This window comes from Xiphophorus hellerii, chromosome 9 (assembly GCF_003331165.1).
Source record: "Xiphophorus hellerii strain 12219 chromosome 9, Xiphophorus_hellerii-4.1, whole genome shotgun sequence".
NCBI lineage: Eukaryota > Metazoa > Chordata > Actinopteri > Cyprinodontiformes > Poeciliidae > Xiphophorus > Xiphophorus hellerii.
In genome coordinates this window covers 32167564-32194666 of record NC_045680.1, presented here as the reverse complement: position 1 = coordinate 32194666, position 27103 = coordinate 32167564, and the positions used below count along the sequence as shown (strand labels likewise).

General features: G+C 42.4%; 3 protein-coding genes across 8 annotated transcripts in view; all 3 read left to right on the top strand.

Moving 5' to 3' along the window:
• thop1 (thimet oligopeptidase 1) overlaps positions 1 to 27103 on the top strand; it is a 33573-nt gene that overhangs the window by 5309 nt on the left and 1161 nt on the right. The window contains exons 9-14 of one of the 2 annotated variants that reach the window (XM_032572100.1): positions 841 to 1064; positions 1138 to 1339; positions 1414 to 1600; positions 2445 to 2573; positions 10713 to 10849; positions 10928 to 11114. In XM_032572100.1, coding sequence (XP_032427991.1) covers positions 841 to 1064; positions 1138 to 1339; positions 1414 to 1600; positions 2445 to 2573; positions 10713 to 10849; positions 10928 to 11089 — 1041 coding nt within the window. In that variant the 3' untranslated portion in view covers positions 11090 to 11114. Of the gene's footprint in view, positions 1 to 840; positions 1065 to 1137; positions 1340 to 1413; positions 1601 to 2444; positions 2574 to 10712; positions 10850 to 10927; positions 11192 to 27103 lie in introns of those variants that run through there. The other variant, XM_032572099.1, reaches the window with a different exon arrangement.
• Positions 11317 to 15605, top strand: LOC116725802 (uncharacterized). Of its 3 annotated transcripts, XM_032572184.1 has the most exons (4): positions 11317 to 11918; positions 12467 to 12736; positions 14043 to 14048; positions 14360 to 15605. In XM_032572184.1, the coding sequence occupies exons 2-4, from the start codon at positions 12473 to 12475 to the stop codon at positions 15050 to 15052; spliced, it is 963 nt and encodes a 320-aa protein (XP_032428075.1). In that variant the 5' UTR covers positions 11317 to 11918; positions 12467 to 12472; the 3' UTR covers positions 15053 to 15605. The 3 variants fall into 3 exon arrangements, with proteins under 3 accessions (XP_032428075.1, XP_032428073.1, XP_032428074.1); XM_032572182.1 differs by lacking the exon at positions 11317 to 11918 and having other exon boundaries at positions 11929 to 12714; positions 13953 to 15605; XM_032572183.1 differs by lacking the exon at positions 11317 to 11918 and having other exon boundaries at positions 11929 to 12719; positions 13958 to 15605.
• On the top strand, positions 21223 to 26909 carry LOC116725761 (gastrula zinc finger protein XlCGF57.1-like). 3 transcript variants are annotated; one of them, XM_032572118.1, is made up of 4 exons: positions 21223 to 21550; positions 22329 to 22411; positions 23149 to 23218; positions 23744 to 26909. In XM_032572118.1, exon 4 carries the CDS (start codon positions 23837 to 23839, stop codon positions 25568 to 25570), a length of 1734 nt encoding a protein of 577 aa, XP_032428009.1. In that variant the 5' UTR covers positions 21223 to 21550; positions 22329 to 22411; positions 23149 to 23218; positions 23744 to 23836; the 3' UTR covers positions 25571 to 26909. The 3 variants fall into 3 exon arrangements, with proteins under 3 accessions (XP_032428009.1, XP_032428008.1, XP_032428007.1); XM_032572117.1 differs by lacking the exon at positions 23149 to 23218; XM_032572116.1 differs by having other exon boundaries at positions 22329 to 26909.

Sequence of the window (27103 nt, the reverse complement as noted above, 5' to 3'; positions counted from 1 at the left end):
AGCGGGATGGAGTCCATCTTGGAGAAGTTGCTAGTTTCGGCCTGATGGAAACAACCATGCTAATTTGGATGATTGGAATCTGCAGAGATGTACTGGTGAGACTCTAGGGTCATTTAAAATTCAAGATCTACCCTATCTAAAGCACTTTGCCTGTTTTGTCTGAACTGGCTCCTTATCTCAAATCTCCTGGATGAAATGTAAACAGTCTCCTCCCCTCTTCTGAAGACACCCATGCAATCGCTCAAGGACTTGCTCTTAGATAATACCACCCTATCAGAGACTACGAGAACTGTTCATGGAACGACAAATTCCATGAACAGTCTCATGCAGACCATGAGACTGCAAACACATCTCATGGTCACACATACACGTTTCTTCACAATTTCTTGCCCTGTCCATCTGTATAGTTTATTACTTTTAGAAATTGTGGAGTACTCATTACTTCAGCTTTACACCTGTTAGATTATTATCCAGAGAAACTCTATTAGTTTTATTCATACTGACCCAGCAACCCAGTACAGGAACATCTGGTTATATATTCACTCAACCCAGAATTGGAATCAAACTATTAGTTAGAACAAAAACATCTCCTGGTGTTTTTATTCCTTTGTATTATTTGAATGTTATTACTTGAGATCAACATTATCAGAACAAGATTCCAGAGAAACACGATCAGTGTAGGAATCACTGACTACTTATTCTTAGACATGGGTTCTACTTTCTGTTTTCTTCTTTTGTTCTTTCCTTTGGTTTGTTGTTTTGTTGTTTTTCCTCTTATCCATGTAAAGACCTTGTTGCTGAAAACGTGTTGTATAAGTAAAATGACCTAACCGTACCCAGGTGGAGGAGACCCGATACGCGGTGGACCAGAACCTGCTGAAGGAGTTCTTCCCCATGGAGGTGGTGACCCGCGGGCTGCTGGAGTTGTACCAGGAGCTGCTGGGCCTGAGCTTCCAGCTGGAGGCGGCTCCGTCCGCCTGGCACCCCGACGTGACGCTCTACTGCGTCAGGGACCGCGCCGCCGGCCACGTGGTGGGCCAGTTCTACCTGGACCTTTACCCCAGGTCAGAACCGCAAAAGGAACCGAGTCGGGGTGCTTGGTGCCGGGTCAGAACCAGAACCTGTGTGTCCCTGCAGGGAGGGGAAGTACGGCCACGCCGCCTGCTTCGGCCTGCAGCCCGGCTGCCTGCTGCCCGACGGCTCGCGCCAGATGTCGGTGGCAGCCATGGTGGCCAACTTCAGCAAGCCCACTGCGGCGGCGCCGTCGTTGCTGCAGCACGACGAGGTGGAGACCTACTTCCACGAGTTCGGACACGTCATGCACCAGCTCTGCGCCCAGGTCCGCCGCTGAATGGTGAGGTCACAGAAGGTCACGGGGCTCCGCCTTCTGACCCGCTGCTGCTGTGTCTGCAGGCGGACTACGCCATGTTCAGCGGGACGCACGTGGAGCGCGACTTTGTGGAGGCGCCGTCCCAGATGCTGGAGAACTGGGTCTGGGAGGCGGAGCCTCTGCAGAGGATGTCCCGCCACTACAAGACGGGAAAACCCATCCCGGCAGAACTCCTGGACAAACTCATCAAGTCCAGGCTGGCCAACACCGGTACGTAGAAACACCGTGGTTCTGGTCCAAACGGGCCGGCTCACAGCCGCTGATGTTGCTCACCGGTCCGGTCCACAGAACCTCTGGTCAGAACCTGCAATAAAAAATCGTTCAGCAGTCAGAAATCCAGCGTCTCTCTAGCAGAGCAACAGGTTTTCAGTTAAACTTTGATTTTCAGTGGCACATAAACATTTTTCACTGATTATGTCTCCATGGTTACTCGAAATGCCAACAAAAGTAACAGCCCGGATTCCGAGTTGGATTGCATTTTGAATTGGGACGCACTAACGGTGAAAGAAAGCAGCACTTTGTTACGAATTGTAGAAAAATAAGGGCCTCCGATGCAAAGCTGTGGCCAGCCACAATAATCACAATAATCACAATAAAACTATTCCAGCCTATCAAACCATTACTGGCTTCAGAAATGCTGAGTTAACATCTGAAGAAACACTTTGAGTGTCAGACTGCTGTCCTACCAGGTGGTGGCAGCAGAGAGCTGCCACTGAAGCTCAGGAGGCCAACAGTTCCTCCTGAAATCAGTAAAGTAACTATGTCAATGTCAAATTTATTTATATAGCACTTTAAAAACAGGCATAAAACTGCACCAAAGTGCTGTACAAGAATGACAATAACACAAATGAATAAAAACAGAGTATCAAAACACTAGTTCAATTAAATGCCAAGGAATAAAAATGAGTTTTAAGAAGCGATTTAAAATGATCCAGGCTGTGGGCAGATCTAATTTGGAAAGGAGGATTGTTCCATAGAAGAGGAGTAACAACAGAAAAAGCCCGATCTCCTTTCCTCTTAAGTCGGGTCCAACTAAGTTTCTTTTGGACTGCAGGGCTGTTTAACCTGCGGCAGATCGTTCTGGCCAAGGTGGATCAGGCTCTGCACACCAGAACCGGACTGGACCCAGCAGAGGAGTACGGCCGGCTCTGCCGGGAGATCCTGGGGATCCCTGCGTCACAAGGTCTCTCTCTCTCTCTCTCTCTCTCTCTCTCTTTCTCACACTCACCCCCTCCCCCCATAATTCACATAATGTGTATTATGTGAAAGCATAATACACATGCTTTCACATGTGTATTATGTATAAAATATGTGATACACATGTGCATCACGTTGCCATGTGGATCACATTTTTCACACATGTGAAACACGTGGGAAGAATGTGAAATACTTGAAAATATATAAAATAATGGGAAAACATTTTTTACAATGAAAATTTTCAAATTCTTCATGTTTTTCATTTTTCACAATATGGGATGAATATGAGGTCACATGTCAATCTCATGTCATTTTATGAGACATAACTTCATACTAAAGTAAAATTATGATTTATAAACTTATGAATCAAAACTTCCAAAACAAGAATATATAGAATAGAATAGAATTCAACTTTATTGTCATTGCACTGTCACAAGTACAAGCAACGAGATGTAGTTTGCATCTATCCAGAAGTGCTCTACGAGATATAAATATTTATTTACAGATGTACAAGACTATGTATGTATGGACTATAAGGGGTTATAGCAAGAGATATAGATATTGTGTATAAATATAAATATGGGAGCTATATGCACAGATTATACAGATTATACAGAATATACAAGAATGTTAGGGAATGGATTATATATGTATATAATATAATACAAGATAAATAATGGCAGATAAAATTTACAGGTTGTATATGTGTGTGAAGAAAACAGTCCGTGATGTGTGTGTGTGTGAGGATAGTCCATGTGTTATTGTTGTATGAGAGGATAGGGGAGTACAGTCCTTATAGTTTATGTTTTATGTCAGGAGGCGTTCAAAAGCGTGACAGCTGTGGGAAAGAAGCTGTTCCGGTGCCTGGTGGTTCTGGTCCGTAGGCTTCTGTAACGCCTCCCAGAGGGCAGGAGGGAAAAGAGTGTGTGTGCTGGGTGAGTGGAGTCCTTTGTGATTTTCCCGGCCCTTTTCAAACACCGCTTCCTGTAGATGTCCTTGATGGCAGGGAGCGTTGCCCCGGCGATATACTGGGCAGTTTTCACCACCCTCTGCAGCGCCTGCCGGTCGGAGACAGAGCAGTTCCCGTACCAAGCTGTAATACAGTTGGTGAGGATGCTCTCAATGGTGCAGCGGTAGAAGTTCGTGAGGATCTCTGAGGACAGGTGGTTCTTCCTCAGGGTCCTCATGAAGAAGAGGCGCTGATGCGCCTTCTTAATGAGTTTGGAGCAGCTGGTCGTCCAAGTCAGGTCCTCGGAGATGTGGACTCCCAGGAACTTAAAGGTGTCCACACGCTCCACCACTGTCCCCTTAATGTGGATGGGTGGATGTGGGTCAGCGTTCCTCCTGAAGTCCACGATAAGCTCCTTGGTCTTCTCGGTGTTCAGCTGCAGGTTGTTTTTGTCGCACCACTCAGCCAGACGGTCTACCTCCTCCCTGTAAGCGGCCTCGTCATTATCTCTGATGAGGCCGATCACCGTGGTGTCGTCTGCGAACTTGATGATGGCGTTAGAGCCATGGACAGGTCTGCAGTCGTAGGTGAAGAGGGAGTAGAGGAAGGGACTCATCACACAGCCTTGTGGCACTCCGGTGTTTATGATGATGGTGGATGAGAAGTGGTTGTCCAGCCGGACATGTTGAGGTCGACTGGTCAGGAAGTCGAGCAACCAGTTACAGATGAGTGGACTGATGCCGAGGTCTGTGAGTTTGGTAATGAGTTGTGATGGGATGACAGTGTTGAATGCTGAACTAAAATCTAAGAACAGCAGTCTGGCGTAAGTGTTCTTACTGTCCAGGTGAGAAAGGACAGAGTGCAGCGCTATAGAGACTGCATATGTCCATAAATAACTATTTATTTCTTTCTGTTTGAAACTGAACCAGAAACAACTTTTCACGTCTGAGCATGACACCAAATCAGGCCCAGACAATAAGCATGTGGGAACCAGAAACTTTGTTCTGTGTCAGGATAAAGAAAACACTTCAGTTGATAAAACTATGATTGAAGAAAAATCACGCAGTGTTAAAAACAATAACACGTCAATTTATGTTTCCCAACTGGAAGAATAAAACGCTAATATGATAAATGGTGATGTCATCATAACAGCGAGCTCACTCGTCAGCCGCTGACGCGCCACGGACACGAGGGAGAAACGGCCGTTTGATTCTAACTTTATTTGTGACTGAAATTAGCTGCTGCCTGTTGTGTCATTAAAAATGTAACGTTTATGTAGTGAAGCATCAAATCCGATCTAATCTGACGTTAAGAGGAAACAGTCATTTGTTTTGGGAGCTGTAGGACTCGAGATAATGTCTTCAAACTGTAAAATCAGCCAACATTCAGTTAACGTTTAGCTAGCTTCGCATGACTTTAGTACTAAGGAAAAGTTCACCAGAACGTCACTATCAATGCGCAGTACTTTCCAGATTTATATTGCTGTATAAATATTTTTGATACGCCTGGCGATTCAAATCAAGTAAAAAAAATTTTTACCTTTTGTTGGAAAAAAAACAAAAGTCCACTTTATCCATAATAAAGAAAGCTCTCAACCAAAGGTGTAACATGGATACATATCCTGATCAGATTAATGGCACCTTTAGAAAATAACCTTTTAGCAGATATTAAACATACACGAAATATAAACATGTTAAAGTATTTTTAGTACTTTATCAAGTACTAAAAACATCAACATGAGATTCTGTAACAATCAAAATGTTATTAAACATTTCAAAAGGAGAATAATAACTTCTGTGTAAACCAAATGAATCAAACTTTGTATTTTTCAGTTATGTGATTCTGACTCCACAGCTGGTATAAATAAACCTTTGCTCTGCTGAGATGAGTTATGATGTGTATTTAATACAGCAAACTTTAAAGAGGCAAACATTGTTTGGGTCTGGTTGGAGCAGCTGGTCAGTAGATTGACCATCGATGTCACTGGATTCTATAAAATGTGGCTTAAAGCTGAGATGCTGATGTTTGGATGTAAAAATATATATTCTCTCTGCTAATAAATCTATAGTTTGGTTTCTGTCACTTCTGTAAAGACACAAGAGAGAACAAGGCGAATTTATCTTTTATATTGAACAATACCTAGTGTCGACTAGATTCTTCAGATTCTTTGCTTGATTGTGTCATTTCCCCAACCACCGATATTCCTGACTCAAAGCAAAGCAGCAGCTCATGTGACTCACTGCCACGGCGCACAGCGAGTCACATGATGTCCAGTCCACTAGATCACTGAGCGGACTTTCCATTTACGTTGTACAAATGAGTTTAAAAAGCTTTACCTGGCTGTTAATGCTTTGAATACAACGTGCAGCTGCTGCCGAGTTACATAGAAGCAGGAACAGAAAGAAAGAAGGAAAGGGGCAGGAGACGTTGGTGGGGACGTGAATCGGGGGACGCATGTCCACACCAGTCCTTCAGCAAGTCAGGCCTGTACTCTCAACCAGCCGCTTTCCCCCCATTTTTTAAACCGTCCTCAACTGCCCAACAGCACAAAATGAAGAATCCTCTAGAGTGAGTGGAGGGGGAAATCTTTGAAATAACATGAGATTTAAATATATTTCAGATTTAGCAGAACCATAAATCCTTTATTTTGCATCATTTTATTTTAGAAAGCATCTTCAACTTTTATTTCACATGTGAAAACTTGGGAATCACATGGATTTTTACCACGAAGAATTCCAAATTCACATGTAAACGCTTTGACATGTGTCTCATATCATTCACATGTGAGAATTTGTGCATGTTTTATGTGGTTCATGATTTTCAGATGTGATTTTTGCATGTAAAATTAATGAGATTTTTTTTACATATTGAGTTCAATCATCTGATCTTTACATGGAAAAAAATGTAAATGTGATTACATGTTGCATAAACCATGAACAAAATCCTTCATCACATGTGCAACATGTGAACCCATGTGAATTTTGGGGGATTTTTTTGTAATGCCTGTGATTGGTGTTTTTACTTTATATTAATAACTGCTATAATTAAAAATTTTTTTTACAGATGCTGATAATATTTACTGTTGTGGGAAGAATTTAACACAGTTATTGGCAATTATTGACATAAACAGATCATCTCTCAATATTAACAAAACTAAGTTGATGTGTTTGGAAAATAAAAAGTACAATGGAGAATCAGGGCCAGACTGTTGGATATATTTTTAGAGAAGGAAGTCATACCAGTAAAATAAAAATTCAGTATTAACAGAATAAAGTCATAAAGTTACTACTTTATTTATTTTACGATTTTATTCTTGCATTATTACAACTTTATTGTCAAAATTCTCAACATTTTTTCCCTGACAGTCGGAAAAGGAAATTGTTGGAGATATGATATTAAAAACATGATGCTGAAACTAAATTCAAATATTTAAGGATTATTGATTTATAAATGAACATGGAGACAACATTTTTTTTTTTTCCCAAGATGGCGGCGCGCGCAGTTGCAGCGGCCCGTTGCTCTCTCGGTCGGTGCTATGTTATGTTTGGCTGCTTGTGTTGATTTGTGTTCCGTCATGTCGGACAAACAAAATATACAGTCGGGACGATCTCCTGACGGTCGGTGCCCGCTACGAACGAGATGTTACAGCTGATTTTCAACGCTTGTTCAATATTCCGGGGGACATGGCGAGGAGCCCCGGCGCGCCGTGGATTACCATCGCAGCAGGGAGGAAGCGACGGCGGCGTAGAGAGAGAAGGCAGAAGCGGGGCTGCAGGGCCGGCCTGCTAGCTAGGCTACGGAGGCAACCACACAAACCACCGCTCCCCAGCCTGTTTCTCTCCAACGCCAGATCCCTTGCAAACAAGATGGATGAACTGAGACTACAGGCTGCATCTCACAGCGCAGTGAAGGACAGCTGTATTCTTCTGATCACGGAGACCTGGCTGCATCCAGACGTAGCGGACTCTGCCATCGAGCTAGCAGGCTACACAGTACAGCGCCACGACAGGACGAAGGACTCCGGTAAGAGCAGAGGAGGAGGGCTCTGTGTGTACCTGAACAACACCTGGTTACTAACACAGCGACTGTCATCAGCCATTGCTGCCCAGACCTGGAGTATGTGACTGTTAGATGCAGACCAATATACCTCCCAGAGAGTTCACCGTAGTCATGGTAACCGCTGTTTACATCCCACCAGATGCTAATGCTAAAACAGCTATTGGACTTTTGCATGGCAGCATTAGCCATCTGCAGAGCATCTATCCAGATGCTGTGCACATCATAGCGGGGGACTTCAACCATGCAGACTTGAAGACGGCGCTCCCCAAGTTCCACCAGCATGTAAAGTGTGCTACAAGAGAGGCTAACACTCTGGACAAAGTCTACTCCAACATCAAGCTAGGCTACAGGGCTAGACCACTTCCTCACCTGGGTCAGTCCGATCACCTGTCCCTGCATTTAATTCCTGCTTATGCCCCCCTCAGGAAAACTGTTCCAACCATCACCAAAACCATCAAATCCTGGCCCCAGGATGCGACACAGCAGCTGCAGGACTGTTTCGACAGGACAAACTGGGATGTTTTTGAACATCAGGACCTGGAGGTTTTTACAGACAGTGTACTGTGCTATATCAAGAACTGTATTGACACTGTAGCTGTGGATAAACGCATCCGGGTCTTCCCAAACCAGAAGCCCTGGATGACTCAGGAGGTCCAGCGACTGCTAAAGACCAGGAATACCGCCTTCAGGTCTGGGGACAGGACGCCTACAGTACAGCCCGAGCTAACTTGAAGAGCGGCATCAGAATGGCTAAGTCTGACTACAGGAGGAGGATAGAGGGCTACCTTGACAGCAACAACAGCAGGCAGGTGTGGCAGGGAATCCAGCATCTCACCAACTACAGGACCAACCTCGCAGCTGCGGAAGGCGACGCCACGCTGGCAGAGGAGCTGAACCTCTTCTTTGCCCGCTTTGAGGTGAAGCCAACAGAGGCAGCCACACTACACCAAGCGACCCACAACACCACACCCCTCGCTGTAGAGGAGCACGAGGTGAGGCGCACACTGCGGGCCGTCAACCCAAGGAAGGTTGCTGGACCTGATGGCGTCCCTGGACGTGTCCTGAAAGACTGCGCCGATCAGCTGGCTGGAGTCTCCACCAGGATCTTCAACCAGTCCCTAGCCCTGTCTACAGTCCCATCCTGCCTGAAATCTTCCACCATAGTCCCCATACCCAAGAAACCTCACATCTCCTGCCTCAACGACTACCGGCCAGTGGCACTAACCCCTGTGGTGACGAAGTGTTTTGAAAAACTGGTCCGGGGTCACATCACAGCACTTCTCCCTCCTGGCTTTGACCCCCACCAGTTCGCCTACAGAGCCAACAGATCCACAGAGGACGCTGTGATCACGGCCCTCCATGCTGCTCTGTCACATCTGGAGCAGCAGGGGAGCTATGTGCGGATGCTCTTTGTAGACTACAGCTCTGCTTTTAATACCATCCTCCCTCACAGACTGGTGGACAAACTGGGGGACCTGGGCCTCCCTCACTCCACCTGCATGTGGATTCTGAGCTTCCTGACCAACCGACAGCAGAGAGTTAGGGTGGGAAAACATACATCCACTGCCCTCAGCCTTAGTACTGGCTCTCCACAGGGCTGTGTGCTGAGCCCCCTGCTCTACTGTCTGTACACATACGACTGCACCTCTGCCCACCACAGCAACACCATCATCAAGTTTGCTGATGACACCACAGTGGTGGGGCTCATCTCAGGAGGCGACGAGTCCGCCTACAGGGGTGAGGTGGAGCGGCTGGTGCAGTGGAGCAGGGAGAACAATCTGCTCCTCAACAACTCAAAGACAAAAGAACTCATAATAGATTACAGGAGGAATAAAACGGACATTACACCACTAACCATTGGGGGAAAATGTGTGGAGAGGGTAGCTGATTTCCGTTTCCTGGGGGTCCACATTGAGCAGGGCCTCACATGGAACATGAACACCTTGGAGCTGATAAAAAAGGCCCAGCAAAGACTGAACTTCCTGAGGGTTCTCAGGAGGAACAGCATCAAGGAGAAGCTGCTGGTGTCCTTCTACAAGTGCTCCATAGAGAGCATACTGACTTACTGTATCTGCGTCTGGTATAACAGCAGCACTGCGGCTCAAAGGAAAGCTCTCCAAAGGGTTGTGAATACAGCCCAAAAAATCATTGGCTGCCCTCTCCCCTCACTGGAGGACCTGCACAGCGACCGCTGTCTAAGAAAAGCACAACACATCACAAAGGACACTTCTCACCCCGGACCTTCTCTGTTCACACTGCTGCCTTCAGGCAGAAGATACAGAGCAACCAGAACCAGAACCAACCGTCTCAGAGACAGTTTCTACCCGACAGCAATAACAAAACTAAATGCAATCAAAAACAACCATTAATCATCATGAATGATGTGAGAATGTGGCTGTTCTTATTTATTAGGTTTTTTTTACCAGTTATTTGTTAATTCTTACATTGTGTGTGAATTGTGAGACAGTTATTGTTTGTTTTTAAGCATATGCACTGACTGATGGCACCTTTTAAATTTTGTTGTTCTTGTGACAATGACAATAAAGATCTATCTATCTATCTATCTATCTATCTATCTATCATATGAAATATATGCAAATATTGCAAAGACCACAGTAAGTCTACAAATGTCTGAAATGATGCAGCTTTATGTATTATTTACCAATCACTTCCCTTTGTAACCAGTGAGACCATACTGGTTACCATACTGGTTACCATACTGACACCATATGTGATGATTTATAATTCAGAAAATGTTTTCCTTTGGCTGTTCTAGGACATTCTGAACAGATTTCCTGTTTTCAGCAGTTTTTCTAATAAATCACATCAAAATGTTACTCCATTCACTCTTTGCACTATTATCTTATCTTATCACCCATCGATCATAACTTTCTGGATTTCCTTTATGATTTCTGAAAAGTTTTCAGTCAGTTTGTTCATTTCTGTTCTGGTTTCATCCAGTAGCTGTAAAAATATTAATATCAGCTGCAAACCGAACTGTGACGCTTCAGAAACCTCACGTCATTTATGTAGAGACAAACCACTCGGGTCCCAACACTGACCCCTGGGGGACACCATAAGTAATGTCACTGACACTCCCATGTTGGTCCCCTACAGGAACCAACATGCCGGCCACCTTCGGCCACCTGGCGGGGGGCTACGACGCCCAGTACTACGGCTACCTGTGGAGCGAGGTTTTCTCCATGGACATGTTCTACGCTCGCTTCAAGCAGGAGGGCATCATGAACCCCCAGGTGAGCCCTGCCTTCCTCCCCGCCTGTCCAGTCAGATGGCCAGGCTGCTGAGTTCTCTCTCCTGATTGGTCCTTCCAGGTGGGTCTGGACTACAGGAAGTTCATCCTGCAGCCCGGTGGCTCCGAGGACGCGGCGGACATGCTGAGGAAGTTCCTGGGCCGGGAACCCAAACAGGAAGCCTTCCTTCAGAGTAAAGGGCTGACGGTGGAGCCGGACGCCGGCACGCCCTGCCCCTGCTGACCAATCACAGCAGCCGGCCACGCCCCAGTCTGAACTGTGGACTGAATTTTCTAGAAAAATCCTGTAAAATGTTCCAGAGAATAAAAACTTGAGTTCATCTGAGTCTGAACACGTTTTTGCTGAAAAGTCGGAGGAGTTTAGAGAACAGGGGGCGGAGCTTAATGGAAATCATTTTAAACTTTAAAACTCAAGTGATGTTTAATCCTCTAAAGATTCCAGGTTTGATGAACGGAAATATAGAACTGTAATCTAGAAGCTGCATTTGATCATAATCTGACTTTAATCCTGGAAACTGAAACATTAAAGTTTAAATATTCCAGTGATTCTTGAGAATAGGGACAAAACAGGTCCCATGGATAAAGTACAAAATTTGAATAAAATATACACCAAATATATATTTTTTAAATATCTGACTAAACTAACCTGGGTCATCTGAGCACAACAATGTATGTTTTCCTGGTGTTTGCTGAATATTTTTTTATTTTAAACATTGTAGTAGGTGAATGGTGTCTGTAAAAGCCCTTGTCCTGGTGTAGAACTCAATACATTATCATAGTTTAAAAGAACTAAAATAATTATATTTAGTTGTCATAATATATTATTTTATAAGTATTCAAACAACTAACTTCATAACTATCAATGAATGCAATTAAAAGTCATTTAATGTATTTTCAAATTCAATTGAAATTGTGTCCTCAGTTTTTGTCAACACCGTCAGACATAGAAAGAATGTGAAAAAAATCAGGCATTATTGAAGGGCACCAGAAATTCTGAGGACCCCATGACCACTTCCTTTCTCTTCCTGTGCTTGGGGGGATAAGCAGCTCTGGTTAGCTTATATTATTCTTTTGTTTTTTCTTCTTTTTTATTCCTAAGTTGTTTGTCACAACCATAAAGTGTCAACACCATAAGTAACATTTTTCAAAATTTTGATGAAATTTTGTTAAATAAATGCTTAATTTTAGTATATTTTAAGGATTTAAAAGAACTGATGAGCTACAATATGGCCTCCTTCAGAATATCATCATATAAATGAAGTTAGCATGGCGTTTTGTCAACTCCGTCAGATGTCAACTCCATCAGATTTTTTAACTGACGGTGTTGACTCTCTTAGTGATGGTGTTGACAAATGTCACTTAAGTGTGCAGTTAATTCATTTTACTGTATTTTACATAATTGACAGCACTTCACATTCATCATGTATTTCTTTTTAAAAATGTTTCTGATTATTTTCAGCAACTTGTAAAGTTTAATGGTTTAAATTTAATACAATTTTATTAGTCCTTTAAAATTAATAAGATGTAGTTTATTTTGTAAGGGAAGGGTATGTTTATCCCATGACAAGCAGTGTACTGATGATAATTGCCTATATTTCAGGCTACAATGGCCAGAGAAAAGCTGTCAGTGGAGGAGCGCAAGAGAAGGAACAGGGAGTATCAGAAAAGAAGGAGAGAAAAAATAAATAGCCAGCCTGAGCTGAAGGAAGAGTTTTTAAGAAAGGAAAGGAAAAGATGGAGACAGAGAGTGGAAGAGGGAAAAATAAAACATATCAATAATCTGGGTGAAAGAGATAAGAGACGTAAGAGAAGACTTTGGAAGCAAAAACAAAAGGAGGCAAGAGAACGCAGAAACAGAGCAAAGGAAGGCCAGAAAAGTGTAGATACCCCACCGCAGAGTCCTGTAGATTTAAATTTTGAAGAACCAAGGAGCACTAGGCAGCGGGCAGCAGGGGAAAGGGAAAGATCTAAAATGAGGAAAAGGCATTCAAGACAGGTCAAAGAACTAAAAGACAAAATTCACAAGTTATCAAAAGAGAGAAGCACTCTAAAAAAGCGACTTGTACGCATAAAAGAAAAAAACAGACGTAAAAAGAAAAAAACAAAAGACTCACCTCAGACTAAGACCAAAAAGATGCTTCAAGGGAGCAAACTAAGGAATCCATTAATCAAAAGATCATTAGTTTTCCACCATGCCTTGACTGCAGAGTTGAAAAGCAATGCCCATCATATTCCCAGAAGAAGCAAACTTGTAGCAAAGCACGCACAACTTTCTTTGTCTGGTAGAATTCTCAAGAAATATCGGCTACTTCATCGGGTTCATGAGTTTGGCTTGACTTACAAAACACTGAGAGAAAAAATGCAAAAACAAAGGAAGCCTAGCTTTCTCCAGCGCATCTCCCGGAGTGTGCACATGTTTTTGGAAAACAATTCAAGGGTGACGACTGACAAGCAAGACACCATCACCAGAAATAAAGTAAAACGTCAAAGAATGATTCTAACTAATACTATGCAAAACCTTCATGGTGTATTTCTCCAACAAAACCCAAATATTAAGCTTAGTTACTCATCATTCTGTGCCTTGCGTCCTTTCCACATCACACCTATCAGAGCCTCAGATCGAAAAACCTGTCTGTGTCAGTACCATGAGAATGCCATGTTGATGCTTGAGGTCTTGAAATCATTCAATGCTGTGGCAACCAGCAACCTTGAAGAGAGTTTCAAACTTATCTGTTGTTCTCCAGCAAGTGAGTCTTGTCTTTTGCGTGCTTGCTCCCGCTGTTTAAACAAATGCTCAAGTCTTTCTCCAGAAAAAGGGACAACACCAGTAAAATGGTCACAGTGGAAACGCGTAGCGGAGCAAACAGAAGTTGGAACTCACTTTCACACCAAACTGCAGGAATACACTGGCACCTTGTCAGAGCTTATGTGTCTCTACCAAGACAAATTAAAAAATGAGACAACCACTCATGTCCACTTGGTTCGAAATCAAACCAAGGAGTATCGGAATATGATAGCAAATTGTGATGAAAATACAGCCATTGTTCATGTTGACTTTTCTGAGGCCTGGAAATGTAAATTCAGCTCAGAAGTACAATCCTGTCACTATGGACAAAATCTCCCGCAGATCACACTTCACACAGGCATGTTCTACACTGGGCAACAAAAAGCAGGATTCTGCACAATCTCGGAGTCAAAGCGTCAGGATGCTGCAGCCATATGGACCTATATGGATCAAATCCTCACAGATATTCACATCAGATATCCGGCTATAAACACTATCCACTTTTGGTCTGATGGTCCAAGCAAACAATATAAAAATAAGAAGAACTTCTTTCTCCTCTGTGTTGTCCCGCAACGTCTGGGATTTGAGAAAGCTACATGGAATTTCTTCCCAACATCACATGGCAAAGGCGCTCCAGATGGCATTGGGGCAACGGTGAAGAGATGTGCTGACAGTATTGTGCTGAGAGGTCAGGATATCATAGATGGCAAATTATTCTTTGACAAGGTGTCCAACAGCTTAAGTGGTGTCAAGCTGCAATTTGTGACAAATGAAGATTTTCAGTCTTATGACTCTCTCCTCCTGCAAACCCTGAAATCAATTCCAGGAACAAGAAACATTCACCAAGTGCTAGCTCAGGGGAATGTCATCCATTGTAGGTTCCTTTCATGTTTTTGCGGAGAGCCACAGATTTGCAAGTGCTTCAGTCCCACCATTCACTCTTTTGGCAACACAACACAGGACCCAGATGTCCATGAAAGTTCAACCACTGCTAAAGTTCAAAATCCTCTGGAAATGCTGATGGAGGAAATGGAGAAGGAGCCGAGCAAGACACCTAAAGGAACAACAACCCTGATAGATCCTTGTGATGTCCAAAGTGAAGACTGGCTTGTTGTGATGTATGATGGAAAATGGTGGCTGGCTAAAGCCTTACAAATTGACAAAGAGCACGAAGATGTACAAGTGGAATTTTTTCATCCTCATGGACCAACTCTTAGCTTCAAGCAAAAACAAGGTCGTCGGGATATCTGCTTTGTGCCATTTTCGGATGTCCTAGTTAGGCTGAGAAAACCATCCTCACCAGTCCGCACAAGCAGCACCAGGGGTGTATACCGCATTTCACCAGCTGTTATGGATTTTATTGAAGGAGAATATGTGACACGTCTATTGCCTGGGGATTAAATATTCTGACTTTTAAGCGATTTAGAAAGATATGAATTAGTTCACAATATATTTCAAAAAGTTCTGTCGTGTATATTTTTGTTTGTATTCATCTTTTACATTTTGATTGAAAATCGTCCTGGTTGATGACTTCAGTGACAAAGGTACATTCTCAAAAATTTAGATGTTCCTTGAAATCTAAATATGGTTATTTCACATTTTTTCTTCATATCTTCACATTCTACAACATTTCAGCATTTAATTCTTCTTAAATGTCATTTCAAGTTCAGTGTTTTCTTTTTACTTACTAGTTTGTCACCACCATCAGTTTTGTGTCAACACCGTCATGTGCCGTCAACTCTGTCAGATGTAGTTTATGTTGCATTTTGTTTAAAATAATATTTATTTTGTTTCTTGATAGGCATTTGTTTGTGAAATGTCTGAATTCATGTATTTGGTGCATATGTGTTTTTTACTAATAAATGACACTGTTCATTGTGGTGATTACTTTCAAAATTGTTTTTTGTATCAATTGAACTGGAGTAATTAAATACAGACTAAATAAATGTTTAAATTGTGGTATGATTAATTTAAAAAACATGGACATAATTAAAATAATTAAGACACCACAGAGAGTAAAAATATCAGTCATAAGTTCATTAAAAAATAATTTTATACCAATTTATTTTTGTCTGATGGTGTTGACAAATTTCTCAGTCAGATCCAGTAAAAATGTAATTTAAAAGAAAATGCTGCAGCTGGGAGCCTGCACCTTAACATATTTACATTCCCAAAACATTATTTGTCATGTATGAATACATAACTTCAGGAATAAATAACATTTTTGGTGGAAGAATTTTAAAACCATTTTGTCCCTTATCTCAAGAATCACTGATTCATGTTTAAAATGTTCTGTGGAGAGAATGATGCAACTAGAGCAAAATGACCAAGAACCCGTTCCAATCCAGTTCCAATCCGGTTCTAATCCAGCATAGAACTGGTTTCATAACTGGAACCAGTTCCAGTCCAAACTGGTTCTGGTCCGGCATTAGAACTGGAAATAATGGCTTTATTTCCATTTGGGTCATCATCATTTGAGGGAAACCAGGTTACAGTTTCATTTCAGGTTTAAACCAAGAATGATACAAATGTTTATTTCTGAAATCGTTGTCATGGAAACACAAAGTTTATCGTTTCTGATATTGGAACATTTTGGATTCACAGATCAGTTACACGGAAATATTCACTCCCACGTTTCACCCTCTTGTTTATATGATCCATCCATCCATATTCTTCCTTCTATCCGAGGTCGGGTCGCGGGGTCAGCAGCTTCAGAAGGGAGGCCCAGTCTTCCCTCCCCAGCCTCTTGTTCCAGATCCTCCAGGGGAATCCCGAGGCGTTCCCAGGCCAGCAGAGGAACATCGTCCCTCCAGCGTGTCCTGGGTTTTCCCCTCCTCCTGGTGGGACCTGAACTCCTCACCAGGGAGGCGTCCAGGAGGCATCCTGACCAGATGCTCTTCAACTGGCTCCTCTCGATGTGAAGGAGCAGCAGCTCTACTCTGAGTCTCTCCTGGATGACTGAGCTCCTCACCCTATCTCTAAGGGAGAGCCCAGCCACCCGACGGAGAAAACCCATTTCAGCCGCTTGTATCCGCAATCTGGTTCTTTTGGTCACAATTTTCATGTTTTTATGATTGAAATGATAAAAATTAAACAAATTTAAACAATTATAGTTTTTTAAAATTTTAAATGTTTTAAAAATAAATATTTGCCGAGGTTTTGACTAGGCCGTTCCAGAACATTCAGCTTCTGCTGCGGATTCAGAAACCTGCAGTGCAAATCTTCTCCAGGATGGAAGGAGGGAAGGAAAGGATGATGGAGGGATGATGGAGGGATGATGGAGGGACGGCGCTGCATCGGATCCAGCTGCTCTTCATTTCTCCAGTGTCGTCGTCATCATCATCATCATCAAGCTACTAATTTAGGTGCCATCTATGTTCAGGTAGTTCCGCTTACATTTATTTAAATCATCTTTTCAAACCAAGGCGCTTATATAATTTTACTGCTCTGTACTTTTTACTGTTGAGAAATATTATGAAATATTTCTGCTCTTACTGGAGTAAATAGATTTTTCATTTAAATAAATAAATTTCAGAGATTGGAAATATTTGATTCTTACATTTTTGCAGCATATAAGCTAATGCTAATGCTAATCTGAGATAATTACTGAACATTTTCTACATGTCATGTTTACGGCATTATTGTTTATCTTGCATTAATAAACATATTTGGAAGGTTGCATAGATGTTTATTTATAAATTATGACAATCAAAGAAGCTTTAAAAAGAAAAATAAAGTAATTATAATTAATCCTGGTTTATGTATTTCTGGGTTGGCGGCGCCTGCAGCTGCTTGTCTGCTCCAGGTTCCTGCTGCAAGTTTCAGACTTTCTCCCTGCTGCTGGCGTCGACCTCTGACCTCTGACCTCCCCGTGCCGGGTTCTTACGTTCAGGTTGAAGCTCTGCAGCATCGTCGTCCTGAATCTCTCGTAGCTCTGTTGTCTTCCCGTCAGGAAGGCCTTCAGGTCGTCGGCCTGGCCCGGCCTCTTGGCGGCGCGCCCCAGCAGGTCGGTGACCTTCGCCAGGTACAAGATGTCCTGCATCAGGAAGGAGGCGTAGCCGTCGGCCTGCAGGTCACCCAGCTGCATGTGCTGCAGGAAGGGGAGCTCCAGCGTCTGCTGGGCCAGGTCCAGGTTCTCCTGCCACAGCTCCTCGTAAACATCAGGACTTCCTGCAGGACGAGAAACGGCGTCAGAACGCCAGAGGAGGCGCCGCCGGGCAGGCGGTCCGGCTCTCACCTGGCGGGCCGAAGACGGACTCCACTTTGAGCTTCCAGGGCAGGCGGCGCCGTGGCTCCTCACATCTGCAGCAGAAGGTCCGATAAAGAAAAGCAGAACCTGGATACAAAGTTCTGATTGGAGCAGAGCTCACCATGCTCAGAATGAGCCGCTGAGCCGCAGGGACGAGTCAGCAGCAGGCAGGTCCAAACCCAGCAGAACCTCACTGTGAAACCGAGTCAGTCAGAACAAGAAATCATGTTCATGACTGAAATTCAGAGAAACCACGAGACTTTACCGGACTCCATGTTCATCAGAAACGTCTCTGTTTCAGAGAGGAGCAGCTCAGAACCTCCTGGGTCGGACCAGGAAACCACCAGAACCAGAGTTTCATTCTGACTCGAACTGTGAGATACTTTCACTTTCTGCTCAGCTACACTTCCTGCTTTCACTCTTCAAGTTTCATAAGGATTATGTTTAAACCATATCAGATATTTCTAGATTTAAATTTTGTTAAAACATGAACTCATAAACTGAAGAAACATTTGATCTGTGAGCACAAATTCAGTTGAAATAGTAGCTTTGTGGTAAATTGAGCTTAATATATTTTGGCTACAGAGAACAAACCTGAAATATTGAATCAAAGTTCTGTATTTTTACATAACTTTAATGTAAAATAATTTCAGAGTGGAAATTATGTTTATGAGAACAAAACAGAGAAGAAGAACTTTCTAAACATTTTAAGAAAGAAACAAAGATTCAGATCTAACGCTTTCTTTCCAAATGCTAATGTTTACCCCCCCCCCCACACACACACACACACCGTCTCCGTCTCTCAGAATCTCTCCAGCCTCCTGCAGACCTTCAGTTAGGTTGTTAGGAGAATAAATGTCTGTTTTTGGGTTCTGTCTGTGTGTCTCATCATTTCCCTGAAAGCAGAAGATGTCTACGATTGTCTCTGGACTCAGAACCTGGACATCGCCCAGGATGCGCCGAAGGTGTCCGTTCTGCAGCACATGCAGTCTGGAGACCTGGACGCTGACCTCTATGTCACCTTCATGGTCCAGGACTTGGACTATGCCACAGAGATGAGAGGCTGAAGGACATGAAGGACAAGACGTCTGCAGACGTCCATTCCTTCATGGAGGAGTGATAGCAGAGCTTCAAGAGCTACACCAACCAGATGCTGCACGGATTCAACCTGAAGGTCAGAGCTGAGACAGCAACAGAAGATTTACCTCCATAAATCTGAAGTTTCACATCAAAACTGCAGAAAAGATTCAGACATAGATTATAATTCAGTTCCATGTTAGAACTCGGTTCTACACCACCTGATTCTACATCACCCGGTTCTACACCACCTGATTCTACATCACCCGGTTCTACACCACCTGATTCTACATCACCCGGTTCTACACCACCTGATTCTACATCACTCAGTTCTACATCACTCGGTTCTACATCACTCGGTTCTACACCACCCGGTTCTCCAGAACCTCCACTGGCTCCCTGTAGCTCAGAGAATAAACTTTGTAACATAACCACTATGTTAATTTTTTTCTGAAGAATTATATTAAAAAGTAAATGTATCAAACTGTGTTGTAGAACAGCTGCAGTGATTTCATTGTTAAAAATCATTCCGAGTTTCCACTGTGTATAACTGGTTTGGTGAAACATCAGCGGTTTTCAGGTGTGTGAAAAAGGGGCGGGGCCGTCGGCGCTCACCGTTAGATCTGTGCAGCGGGATTTGGTCTTTATCGATCGTTTAAAACTAGTAAGAATCAAAGAAAAGACATAAAACAGCGATCAAAGTTGCCCCAGTGCCGCAGATCGTGTAATGGGAACTGGATCGGAGTTTGAACCAAGGCCGCCCGGTGCGAGAGGACACCGTCAGTGCGAGAAGACGCCACCGGTGGACCCACTCTCACCGGGAGTCCAGATCTCCCGGTGAGATCTGGACTTTACTTTTCTTTTTGGGGATTTTTGGTGGTACCACTCTTTTTTCTTATCTTTTTTGGGGGGGTTGACGTTTGGGATTTTCATTTTGGATCAGGACTTTGGATTAAACGGGGACATTTCCAGGACTTTGTTTTTTTTTTTTGAGGATATGGAACTCCTTTGTGGACATTAATCTTTTTGAAAAAAGAACGGGCAAATTTTGGACATTTAATTATTTAGTTTTTTTTGGCTGATACAAACTGAGTGATTTAAGTCTAACATAATTATTTTTTGAGGGATTTCTGGGTTATTGATCTATTTATCAAGATAACTATCATCATTTCTTAGTATTGTAATTCTTTTTGAATAAATAATTGATGCTAAAAATCAACAAATTTCTTATTGAGTGTTTTTTGTTTTTTTTTAATCAAATATTTGACCTGATTTCCTGGTACCGATCCCCCTTGAGTTCTGCTTTAAGTCAAGCTGAATTTTACAACTTTAAATCTTGTTAGTTTATAAATCACTGAACGGATCAGAACCACAACACATTAAAGATCTGCTGCTGCTGCTGGATCAATCTTCCAGACCCCTCAGGTTCTGGTTCTGCTCTATATCCAGAACCAGAACCAAATGAGGAGAAGCAGCTTTCAGCTTCTATGCACAACAAATCTGGAACAAACTTCCAGAAAACTGTAAAACAGCTGAAACACTGAGATCCTTTAAATCCAGACTAAAACCAGCTGGTTAGTTTTATTTGAAATATGATCAATTACCAATGTAACAGTGGATCTTGACTTAATGTCATGTTTTATTGTTGATTCTATGCTGCATGACTTTGTGTTTGTTATGATGTAAAGCTCTTTGAAATGCCTTGCTGCTGAAATGTGCTGTACAAATAAAATTTGATTGATTGATTGTAAATTAATCCCGAAGTTGTAAAGCAGAAACTCAGATGCAGGTTAATTATTTTCCTGCTTTTACATCCACTTTAAACTTGAAGAATAATGGAAGGAAACGATTGGCTGCTTACAGTCTGCTAATGTTTGACAATTGAGACAATATTTTATAACCAAATAGAGTTATGATGGGGGTAAAGGTTTTAGTTTTTTTAGATGACAATCATACTTCATTGGTAATAGAAGTCAGAAAAGGTCAAATGAGAAGGTAAACTATTATTATTTACTTAGTTCATCTTTTTATAATAAACTAAAAATGTATCTCATTATTTGGTAAATATTTTACTTGATGTTTCTTCTTGATCTGTCAAATTAACTTTCCTCGTATTTTATTATCAATTATAAATGTGAAAATAAACTAATTTCTTTACGAATCATTTATTACATTTGATCCAACCGTAGAACTATCGAACTGCGTCCTTTCATCTGGAACATTTCAGTTCCGACCCTTTGTTTCTGTCGGAGCTTCACTGTGCGACACTAGACGGAAGTAGAAATGGCGCTAGTGGCGTTAGCATAGTTAGCTTCCATTCTGCTTGGATCCAGAGTTGAGAAACATCTTCAGGAGGTCCAGAGATCCGAACCGGACCCGGAACCATCACAGGAACCCCATACAGAACCGGCATGGAGCGCAATACCGACCCGACTGTGAGCTAGAACCGGAACCAGAGGTCCGGAGGGTCGGAGGGCTCGGATACTTTATGTGAAAACCTGAAGCTGGACCCAGAACCGGTTTTAGTCCCACGGTTTTCTGGAAGTTTCGAACAGATCTTGGATCAGTTTCAGGTAGAACTTCCGGAACCAGCTGCAGAAGTTCAGGCAGAACCGACAGAGGCCATTAATCAGTGTTTATAGATTAATCAATAAATAATCAGTGAACCAGTTATGACCAGTTCCGGTCAATGTTATGTTTTTGACATGAAACTACGGTTGAAAAACTAATAAACGCAAACACAAGAATGATTGTGTTTTACAAATATATGTATATATATATATATATATATATATATTTGTAATATGAACCTTTTATTTTGCTGAAATAACTAACCGGAAATTAAAATATAATTTGATGTTATTTTCATATTTAAATAGAAAATAAAAGCAGTGACACAAATAAGGAAAAGTTGATTAAGTCCTGCAGAGGACAACGAGACGCTGCCATGGTTACGGCTTGCCGACCGGAAGTGACATCATCGTCTCCCATTAAGCCTGATTCTGTTTAGACTGTGTTTATGGATCTCAATGTGGGGCCCCGACCCCTGGGGGAGTCGCAGAGGTACTGCGGGGGGTCATAACATTAATCACTTTACCACAAATCCAACTTGTAGCTTTCTGAGAAAAGGAGGCATAAAATAAACAGACATTTACTGATCTACTATTGGTGACCCTTCAGAACCACCGACCCAATAGAATCAGTCGACTTCTGGTTTTGACCCAATTACTAAACAGTTTTGCAGTCTAATATTGTAGATCTAGCTCCTGCTTCAATGAGCATCGGGCTGCTAACAGAAGAGAAATGATGATGATGATGATGGCTCTTTAACCTTCCTCCTCTGGTCTCCAGGTGTGTGCAGGTGGAGGTGTGGCATCCTGCAGGCCACGCCCACTCAGCCCCTCCCACCACCACAGGCGTGTTTTCAGCAGCAGGTAAAAGAGTAGCACTCAGGTTATCACCATGACGACGTTAAAACTCTCACAGGCCAACGATCGACATCAACATGAGAAAATCTGATCATCCATACAGGCTGATCTGATGATTAATTATTGATTAACTGATTAATCACTGGATGGAAAGAATTTGTACAGAATCTCCAACCAGGTGAAGCTAAAGCCGAACTAGAGGAGTTCTGCTAGAACAGATTTACAGACTAAGAAGGTTTTTATCTTAAATGTTTATATTATTTTTAATAACATTTTTAGAATCTGTTTCCTGCAGTTAATCGATTATTAGGTTTCCAGAACCGTTAAAGTATTTTATGGTTCTGAAATTACATTTTTTCACACTCCATTCTTTTCCCTGGATAAAAGAAGATCAAATGTTTTATTTTAAAGCTCAGCTCAACTTTTAACTTGTTTTATATTGAAATGAACAATAACAACAGCAGCAAAGTTCATCTGACTCGGGTCGCCTGGGAGGTTCTGGTTCTGGTATCGGCTGCAGTGGCACTGGGTCCATTCCTCCCTCTGCTGATAGACAAACCTTTTGTCCTTTGAGGTTCTGATGAAGACTCCAGATAATGTTCTGGACCCGATAGTGAAACCCTGAAGAACCCGAGTAGAGCCGGTAGTGTTCTGGCGGGTCGTTGGTTCTGGTCCGATGGTTTCCTTGATCTCTTCTTGTGTCTGTGTTTGTTTCACGTCCAAACTCCATTTTATTGTTGCAGAAACTCTGGGTGGAACGGTACCAACAGAACTTTTCAGTACTCCTCCTGGGGTCCGGTTCCTCGCAGCCCGGTGCGTTCGAGTGCAACTAGTCAATGTTTTAAAACACTTTAAATATGGCCGCCGTCGTCCTCTTCAGCAATATTAACCGTTACTAAATAATGTAATCAAATAACTAAATCAAACCTGATGAAAATATTAGAAAATCAGTTTTATTGGCAGAACAGTTTAAAATCCTTCATTCCTTTGCTGAATAAAGTCAATAAACCATTTAGTGACACCAGTAATGAGTTTTAGAGGCTCGACTGGCTGAACATGTTGGTTTAATGTGTTTATAACTATATTTAATACTTGGCTCTGTATCTCTATTGTCTTTACTGCCTGGATTGTTTTTAATGCATTTTCCACATCTTATTTTTTCCTTTTAAATCAAATCTGCTGGGTTGAAACACAAAACTCCACAAAAAGTTTATTCTAATAGCTTTTATTCCACAACAAATGATTAAAAAACTGCAAATATTTCAACATTTTACTGATTTCCAAATACATGTTTGCTGAAATCTCTTGAATTTCTTCTTGTGTTCTTCATCTCCTCAGACGTCCAGCAAATATTTTCTGTAGAATCGAGAGGTTTTTCTTTTACAAAGAGAAGAAATCATTCAGAACCAGAAGAAGCAAAACTCTGCCCTGATGGAAGAACAGAAGGATCCAGATGGTCCAAATATAAAGCAGGAACAGGAGGAACTGCTGGATAAACAGCTGAAAAATGACCAACATGCTGAAGATCTGCAGATTAAAGAGGAAGTGGACGAATACTGCACCAGCCAGGACGAAGTTCGCCTGGTTCTGAAGGAGGAGACGGACACATTGGGGATGAATACTGCTCCTGAACAGAGAAACAACAGGGAACCAGAACCAATCAGGGACCGACTCCAGAACGCGCGACTGGCTGAAAACCAGCAACAGGAAGGGAAGAAGGAAGAATCAGGATTCTGTAAACATCCACAACCAAGGTCGAATAAGAGCTGTCAGAAATCCAGAGTTCAAAGTGACGATGCACACGGTTCCAAACGTAGAAGGCGGAGCAGATCTCTGAGCCAAACAGAAAAAAGTTTGTTTTCCTGTAAAGTGTGTGGCAAGAGTTTCTCCCAGAGTAGCCATCTGAACAACCACATGAGATCGCACGCAAGTAAGAAACAATACCCCTGTGAGGTCTGCGGTAAGTTTTTAAATGACAAAGGTAGCTTAACGGTTCACATGAGAACCCACACAGGTGAGAAGCCTTTCACATGTCCCACCTGTGGGAAAAGTTTTGGTGCGAGGAGCAGCTTCATTGCTCATGTAAGAACTCACACAGGTGAGAAGCCATTTCCCTGTCCAAGCTGTGAGAAAAGTTTCATTGTAAAAAGTCATCTAATCACACACATGAGAATTCACACAGGTGAGAAACCTTTCCAGTGTCTCACCTGTGGAAAACGGTTTGGCGCTAAAAGCAATTTAAACACTCACATGCGAACACACACGGGTGAGAAACCTTTTGCATGTGTGAGCTGTGGGAAAAGTTTCAGTGTAAGGAGTCACCTGATCACTCATCTGAGAACACACACGGGTGAGAAGCCATACTCCTGTCCATACTGTGGCAGAAGCTTCAGTCTGCGAAGTCATTTAAATGTTCACATGAGCACACATACAGGAGAGAAACCTTTTCCATGTGTGGCATGTGGAAAAAGCTTCAGAGTGAGAAGCAGTTTGACAATTCACATGAGAACGCACACGGATGAGAAGCTGCACATCTGTGATGTGTGCTGTAAAGGTTTCACTCAGAGCAGCCGTCTGGCTTCTCACATGAGGATCCACACAGGGGAGAGGCCGTTCCCATGTCCCACATGTGGAAAAAGTTTCAGTGCCAAAACATATCTGAATACACACATGAGGACACACACAGATGAGAAGTCCTATCTGTGTGTGATCTGTGGGAACAGCTTCAGTCGAAAAAGCAACTTGAACAGACACATGAGGACGCACACGGGCGAGAAACCCTATGATTGTGAAGTATGTGGGAAATCCTTTGGATGTAGCGGTAGCTTGACCGTCCATATGAGATCTCACACAGGTGAGAAACCATTCCCATGTGTCACCTGTGGAAAAAGCTTTAGTGTAAGAAGTTACCTGGTTATTCACATGCGAACCCACACAGGTGAGAAGCCTTTCCCATGTGTCACCTGTCGGAAGAGCTTCCTTTTACGGAGTCATTTGACTCGTCACATGAGAGTTCACACCGGCGAGAAGCCGTTCCCATGTTCGACCTGTGGGAAAGGTTTCAGTGTGAGATGTCACATGATGGCTCACATGAGAACTCACAAACAGGAGAAAGGTCTTTCTGACACATGGCCTGTGGGAAACGTCTCCAAGGAGTTGAGATGACTCCGCTAGAGCCCAGCATACCCTACCTGGGGAGACAGGTAAGCGGCTGTGGCTTTAACCAATGAGAGACAAGAGCTTTGTCTGCTAAAACATTGAACTTTGTGAGAGTTGTGTTAAACTGGGAATCATTAAAGTTGATGTATGTTGCTGTGTGATTTCTGTGAAGAATTTCTAAAGCAAGGATTTGACCTCAGTGTGTTTGTCGTTCAGTGACAAATGTGCTGCTTGTGTAGATTTTGTGATGTTTATCTGAATCACGTTTGTCCTTTAAGAGTCTGGGTCAGTAATGTTTAAGGTTTATGTTCTGCACAGCCTTTCCCCTGTTTTCTAACAGTTTATTAGCACCGAATGTCAGGTTTCAATCAATCTGAAGCCTTTTCTTGCCTCAAAACATTTTTTCCCTCAAACATTGTAACCATGACCTGGCTTCACAACACAACAGGTACAAAACATCAGAGAAAGACAATATTACTGGTTAATAAGTCTAACTAAATGTTGGCACCTCTGAGCAGTTTGGGGTTCCCTTCACAACGGCTTCATGAATTGGTCTTATCCACAGTCTGTGATTGGTTCCGGCTTTGCAGGCTCACACTTCCATTAATGGCTAATAGCGGAGATCATTTTTCATTTTGCACTTTGGCTAACTTTGAAAACACTTAGCGCACTTAGCTTCCACTAAGTACATTTTTCCAGATAAAATCCAAAGCACTCATTTATTTTGCTGTTTGTAAACTTTCAGCTTAATAAAGTTTATCATCTGTGTTGAAGTTTTGTTTATCAAGTATTTGGAGTTCTCTAAGTAGATGTTTGTATTTATGCTCTTATTTTGAAGGAGTGCTGTTTTCAATGCAAGTCTGTTTCCTCTTGCTTTCTTTATTTCTCAACCTTTTTTTTTCAGAACATGGACAGAAGAGAAATTAAATTGGTGCTTTAGGGTTGTTTCATTTCAGAGGAAATATCATTTGAATTGAAGTTAGCGCTTTTGCATGAACTTCCTCCAAATACTGTGTTGCTGTAGCAGTTAGCATCAGTGGACCTGTTTATGGAGAGTGCTGTAGGATTAGCGCAGCTAGCTTTTCGGTTAGCGATGTCCAACACTGAGCGACTTTCTGTGAGCTTCAGTTACAAAATCTGGAGAAGTGGGTTCATAGTTCAGCACCAGGGAGGGGAACCTTCATATTGAGTTATTTCATGTTTTTATGAATACATGAACATTTTTCCTTTTTTATTGTAAATGTTGATGAAGGTTCTGCATTTCTGAGCTAAACATGAGAGTTTGTTCCTTCAAATAAGGTTGAGGAAGATGAGAACCAACAATAAAACATGAAGGTAAACAATGTTCTGTTGTTCTTGAGTTTCAGTTCAAACTGATGCTTTTTCTGGGAGAATAACGGCCTGAATTCAGCTTTATTCCTGTTTCTGCGTTCGATTCTTATGATCTTAACCTGGAAACTCCGATCCAGAAAACGTTGACGGGTTTCTGGACCGTTGGTTTTTGTGTGTCCAGCAGCCACTGGACAACACAGAGACACA

Bases quoted from the DNA above. Each gene is read 5' to 3' on its own strand.
- LOC116725802 (XM_032572182.1), top strand. From the start codon at position 14,012: ATGTTCTACACTGGGCAACAAAAAGCAGGATTCTGCACAATCTCGGAG.
- LOC116725761 (XM_032572117.1), top strand. From the start codon at position 23,837: ATGGAAGAACAGAAGGATCCAGATGGTCCAAATATAAAGCAGGAACAG.